This window comes from Bombina bombina, chromosome 11, assembly GCF_027579735.1.
Source record: "Bombina bombina isolate aBomBom1 chromosome 11, aBomBom1.pri, whole genome shotgun sequence".
NCBI lineage: Eukaryota > Metazoa > Chordata > Amphibia > Anura > Bombinatoridae > Bombina > Bombina bombina.
The window spans coordinates 112,592,393-112,599,273 of record NC_069509.1 but is presented as its reverse complement, the minus strand read 5'-3'; the positions used below and the strand labels follow the sequence as shown (position 1 = coordinate 112,599,273).

General features: G+C 36.9%; 1 protein-coding gene across 1 annotated transcript; it reads right to left on the bottom strand.

Moving 5' to 3' along the window:
* Positions 1 to 5,065: 5,065 nt before the first annotated feature.
* Positions 5,066 to 6,559, bottom strand: LOC128641700 (homeodomain-interacting protein kinase 4-like). The gene has a single exon (XM_053694231.1). It carries the CDS (start codon positions 6,557 to 6,559, stop codon positions 5,066 to 5,068), a length of 1,494 nt encoding a protein of 497 aa, XP_053550206.1.
* Between the last annotated feature and the right edge of the window lie 322 nt (positions 6,560 to 6,881).

Genomic DNA, 6,881 nt, shown 5'->3' with positions numbered 1-6,881 from the left:
ATTTAGTTTATGGCGATGAGGGTGGCTGGCGGTTTAGGGGTTAATAGGTTTAGTAAGTGCTAGTGATGTGGGAGGCCAGAGGTTTAGGGGTTAATAACTTTATTAGAGTTGCGGTGGGCTCCGGGAGCGGCGGGATAGGGGTTAATAACTTTATTTAGTTGAGGCAGGGTCCAGGAGCGGCGGGATAGGGGTTAAACAATTTAGTATATTGGCGGTGTTTTAGTGACAGTATACAAATAAAGCTGTGAAAAAGCCGAATAGCAGCAAGATTGATGACTGTTTAGTTAACAACAGTCCGCTGCTCATCGCCCCGTACTTGTGCGTGGCTTTTTGACAGCTTTTTATATAAGTATAGAGAGCATTTTCAGGTCCGCGGCCGCGATGTTAGGCGATGTCAGGCAAGCGTATTGGTGCAGTTGAATGCAGCACAGTTGATGGCTTGATAAGTAGGCCTCATTAACTGATATTTAACAAGTCAAAGCAAAAACCCATTTAAATGGACAGTCAATTTGATTTAGTTTTATTGTTTAAAAACATAGATAACTCCTTCTACCGATTTCCCAGCTTTGCACAACCACCATTGCTATATTAATATACTTCATAACCTCTAAACCTCTAAGCCCCTGCCAGCCTCCTCTTATCTCAATACATTTTACTATTTTTTCACAGCCAGACAGTGCTAGTTCATGGGTGTCTTATAGATAACATTCGGCTAGATTACAAGTGTTGCGGTACGGCTTTTAATGCTGAAAAAAATTACCATTCCAGCGCAATGGCCAGGAACGCATATTATGAGTCGTGACGGTATAGCTATACCGCAAGCATTTTAGCCTGTTACGCAACGTCCATTCCGCACTCAAAAAAATGATGTTTTGTGAGGGATTTTCATAGAGCTGGTATTATAGGTTGTGCGTTCAGGCTAAAAAGCTTGCGTTACAGCATATACCGACACGATCCATACCACCATCTGACACCAGTAGTTATGGATTTTGCAAAACAAAAATGTTTCACAAAACTCATAACTAAAGTGTTAAAAAGTAAACTAACAACCATAAACTACCTATTAACCCCTAAACCGCCACCCTCCTGCATCACAAACACTATTTAAAACGTATTAACCCCTAATCTGCCGCCCACCCACATCGTGACTATTAAATAAACCTAATAATCCCTAATCCGCTGCCCCCGGCATCGCCAACACTATAATAAAGCTATTAACCCCTAATCCGCCGCTCCCCAACATAGCCACCACTATAATAAAGTTATTAACCCCTAAACCTCCGGCCTCCCACATTGCTGCCAGTATAATAAAGTTATTAACCCCTAAACCTCCAGCCTCTCACATCGCCGCCACTATAATAAAGTTATTAACCACTAAACCTCCAGCCTCCCATATCACCACCACTAATTAAACATATTAACCCTTAAACCTCCTGCTTCCCACATTGCCACCACTGAATAAACATATTAACCCCTAAACCGCCGGCCCCCCACATCGCAAAACACTAAATTAAACTATTAACCCCAAAACCTAACACCCCCTAACTTTAAATTAAAATTACAATATAAATAAAATATAACTATCTTTAAATAAATACAAACTTACCTGTGAAATAAAAATAAACCTAACATTAAACTATAAATTAACCTAACATAACAATTCTAATAAAATAAAAAAATACTACCAATTAAAAAATTTAAATTACAGATTTAAAAAAAAACTAACACTACGAAAAAAATTAAAAAATCTAAAACTACAAAAATAATAAACACTAAATTACAAAAAATAAAATACACTAAACTTACAAAAAATAATAAACAAAATTATCAAAAATAAAAACAATTACACCTAATCTAATAGCCCTATAAAAATAAAAAGCCCCCTTAAAATAAAAACACCCCCTAGCCTACAATAAACTACCAATAGCCTTTAAAATAGCCTTTTGTAGAACATCACCCTAAGTTAAACAGCTCTTTTATCTGTAATAAAAATACAAAGTCCCCCCAAAAGTAAAACCCACCACCCAACCAACCACCCAAAATAAAAAACCTAACTCTAAAAAAACCTAAGCTAACTATTGCCCATAAATGGGCATATGTATGGGTATTGCCCTTAAAATTCAGCTCTTTTCCACTGCCTTTAAAAGGGCATTCAGCTCTTTTCCAAAAGCCCAAAGCCCTAATCTAAAAAAAAAGCACCTTAAAATGAAAAAAACCCTAACACTAACCACAGAATATCTACTCATGGTTCCTGAAGTCCAGTCATCCATCTTCATCCAAGCGGCGACACCTTCATCCATCTCGGGGACGGCTTCTATCTTCATCCCGGCGGCGAGGAGTGGAGCCATCCTGGAAGCCAATCCCATCCTGCGCGGAGCGTCCTCTTTATACGGATCTCCGCCGTACACTGAAGTTGAATGCAAGGTAGCCATTTCAAAATGGCGTACCTTGCATTCCTATTGGCTGATCTAATTCTTCAAATTCAAATCAGCCAATGGATGAGACCTTCTGTAATCATATTGGCTGTTCAAAACAGGAGGTTTAGGGGTTAATAACTTTATTATAGTGGCGGCGATGTGGGAGGCTGGATGTTTAGGGGTTAATAGGTTTATTTAGTGGCGGTGATGTGGGAGGCCGGAGGTTTAGGGGTTAATAACTTTATTATAGTGGCAGCAATGTCGGGGAGGGGCGGATTAGGGGTTAATAGCTTTTATTAGTGTCTGCGATGTCGGGAAGCGGCGGAATAGGGGTAAATAATTGTATTATAGTGTCAGCGATGTTGGGGAGTGGCGGAATAGGGGTTAATAACTTTATTATAGTATCGGCGATGTCGGGGAGTGGCAGAATAGGGGTTAATAACTTTTATTAGTGTCGGCGATGTTGGGCCTCAGATTAGGGGTGTTTAGACTTGGGGTTTATGTTAGGGTGTTAGGTTAAAATGTAACTTTTTCCCCCCACATAGACATTAATGGGGTTACGTTACGGAGATTTTTCATTCCGCACTTCAGGTTTTTTTTCTAACACTCTCTCCCCATTGATGTCTATGGGGGAAAGCGTGCACAAGCACGTCAAAGCAGCCCTTGGAATTTATGCAGTATGGAGCTTAACGCCACCATATTGCATGCACAAGGAGGCTTTTCAGTAACTCGAATGGCAGCGATATGGAGAGTGAAATAACACAACTTTTTTGCCGTTAGTTTTGCACACCCTGTTTAGCACAAAACTCGTAATCTAGGTGATTGTGCACACTTCTGTGGAGTTATATATGAACCCGTTCTAATTGGTTAAAATGCAAGTTTGTAAAAAACACTGATATAAGGGGGCAGTTTACTTAGATACAGGTAATCACAGAGGTAAAAAGTGTATTAATATAACATTGTTGGTTATGCAAAACTGGGTATTAGTTAATTAAAGGGACACTATACCCAAACATTTTCTTTCATGATTAAGGTAGAGAATATAATTTTAAACAACATTCCAATTTACTTCTATTACCTAATTTGCTTTATTCTTTAGATATACTTTAATGAAGAAATAGCAATGCACACAGTGAACCAATCACAGGAGGCATCTATGTGCAGCTACCAATCAGCAGCTACTAAGCATATCTAGATATGCTTTTCAGCAAAGAATATCAAGAGAATGAAGAAAAATGGATAATAAAAGTAAATTAGAAAGTTGTTTATAATTGTATGCTCTTTCTAAATCATGAAATAAAAAATTTGGGTTTCATGTTCCTTTAAGGGATTATCTATCTTTTTAAACAATAAAAATGTGTAAGAAGACTGTCCCTTTAAGAGCTATAGAATATATGCGTTATGTCTCTGTAGTAGGTAATTGCATATTTTCTTTATTTGTTTCTCTATAGAATACAAAACAAAAGTCACAGGGAAAAAAAAAAAACAACATTTTATTGCTATAGTTTAAAATATGAATTTTCTGTAAAATTGGCTGCAAATTGTCCATGTGATTGGAAGTGACAGCCTCCATTTTACTGTTACAGAAGTCACAGTTTTATTGTTCAGTTCCCGGGATAGACAGCAGAGAATCTTATAAAGCTGAGGGCATAGACCCGATACACAATATTTGCTAGTGTAGTTGTTTGTGGCAGTTGGTTATTTTGCTTGTATATGGTTTACTTGTATATGGTACTTGGGATAAATTCAGCATCTTTGCTGGACCTCTCCGAGACTGATGTGTCAGTGACCAAATTCTTCATCTGTGGATTCAAAAGACATGGATAAATAAAATGCATATTCAAAGTATATGTTTTAGTATATTACACAAAGTACTTTTTTTTATACAAGAAAGGGAACAACAGAAAAAAAACAATTATTAAAATGGTTGCTCTATTAATGAGGAAACTTTATACAGTTTGCTCTTTTCAAAGGAATAGTCTAGTCAAAATTAATATTTCATGATTCAGATAGAGCATGCAACTTTAAGCAACTTTCTAATTTACTCCTATTATCAATTTTTCTTTGTTCTCTTGGTATCTTTTTTATAAAACCAATAAAGTAAGCATAGGAGTCCGCCCATTCTTGGTTTAGCACCCAAGTAGTGCTTTCTGATTGGTGTCTAAATGTAGCCACCAAATAAGCAAGAGCTACCCAGGTTCTGAACCAAAAATGGTCCGGCTCCTAAGCTTACATTCAAATACAGATACCAAGAGAACAAATACAAATTGATAATAGGAGTAAATTGGAAAGTTGCTTAAAATTGCATGCTCTCTCTGAATCATGAAAGTTTTATGTTGACTAGACTATCCCTTTATTGAGGAAACTATGTATACAGTTTGCTTTTTTTAGTTCATAATCATAGTAAACAGTCAGCAACATTGTAAGATGTCTCATTTTTCTTTTTCTTGTGTTATATTTTAAGTTTTAGTTCCATCACTTGCAGTTTGACACTCTGTTCATTGTAAAGCTGCTGCTGAAAGTAAAGATGTTACTAAATCAATAACAGCTTGAGAAAATATTCATAAAAAGAAACATTTTTTAGCCTAATGAAATATATTATAGAATTTTTGTTCATGAGTTACAAATTACAAAAAATTTACTTACCATTACAGTATGCGATGAGTGAGGTGTCTGAAACATAATCTGATCCTGTCTAATACAGACACTGATCTGTAGCTGCAAGTTTCTTCATCAAATTGCTTGGAATCACTGGGCTTGTGATGGACCTTTGAGTGTTGTTCTGCATACACCATTCCAGGATCATCTCTCGAATTATGATAAGATCGAGTTGCATTGCTATCTGGAATGATTATGTTACAATCTTGATGTGCTGCAGAAATTTCCAGAGATGATTTTAGCTGTTTAATGTCCATCTCTGTTTCCTCCTCCCAAATGTTGATCTTTACTTCTCTTGGTTCTTTAATGTACACATTGACCATTTGGTCGATATCGATTTTCAGAGAAGACATATGGGCCTGGTAGCCTGGGAGTATGTTGAATTTTTGGTTTTGTGCTTTTTCTTTTTCAATTAAGTTCTGGAAAGTCTTTCCATACTCGGTTTTCATCTCTCTGACAGAAATAAAGGGATGTCTTATAGCCAAATCGGGGCTTATTCTTTCATGGGAGTCCCATGTAAGCATCCGTTTTATCAAACTGACCATGTTCTCCAGGTCATTATATTCAGCCATGAAGTCATTATCTGAATAAGAAGGAGCATTGATCATTTTGAGCTGGTTGAGTGATGTCAGTACATATTTTCTTGTTTCCTGAGGTATTATTTTGGTTTCAAACCAATACTCTTCCTCTGATTTTAGTGACCATTTGCTCCCAATATTATTATCAATTATCTTTTTAAAAAAGTTTAATGTTTTACCTCCTGCAGACAGCAGTTGGCTCTTGGGCATTCCATGGGTGTCATATATGTAGCAAATTTGATAGTATTCATGGGCTCCTGGGTACAGAGGCAATCCAAGGTGTAATTCGCCAATGATACATCCAAGAGACCACATGTCAATTTTTGAAGAGAAGGGTAATCCTAGAAGTATTTCAGGAGACCTGTAATATCGTGTCTGCATATAGGGTTGTTTAAAATAATTAGCATCCTGTGAAATACATGCATTACCAAAATCAATAAGTTTTATTTTGAATGGATATTTTGCTTGATTGACAAGCATTATATTCTCTGGTTTTAGATCAGTGTGCATGATGGAAAGTTCCTGTAACTTGCTTAAAGCTATTAGGACTTGAGTTGTTATGGTCCTGATGTGGTTTATGGGAAGCGGTGTAAAACTATTTTGCTTCTGATAATCATAAAGGCTTTGCTCCAGGAGTTCAAAAACCAGATAAAATTTGTTGCTGTCATATAAATATTCATAGAAACGTATGAAGTTCCATTTGTCTGAGTCAACTTTTTTTAAGGCATTTAGCATTTTAATCTCATGCCAAATTCCATGGCTTCTGTCATCATCATTTCTTTGGATTTTTATAGCCACATGTTCCCCACTGTTCCCCATCCTGCCCTTCACCACCTTTCCAAAAGCCCCTCTCCCTAAAAAGTCCATAACATAATAGTAGTTTGTTTTAGATTGCAGAAGCTCCATATTGGTGATTTCTGCTGTCCCTTACAAAATACAGAGCTCCAACTTCACTCCTTTATCCACCTGAGCTCCAACATTGTGATCTGAAACTATGAACCTAAAGCTTAGACCACCTGTGTAACAATCAGCAGTATTTTGTGGTTACCAAGGAGTCAGGATTCTATTGTAGCAGCATAGCTAAAATTGACAACATTTTCTTGCACAAGATTTTGAAATAAACTGTCAAAATATAAAATTGTGTAAAAAAACACCTTTACTAAGGCCCCTTGTGTCTTCCTGCTCAACTGCACTGTAAGAGATCTAACTGATAACTGCACAAGACAGT

Coding starts and splice junctions, on each gene's coding strand:
- LOC128641700 (XM_053694231.1), bottom strand. CDS start 6,559: ATGGAGCTTCTGCAATCTAAAACAAACTACTATTATGTTATGGACTTT.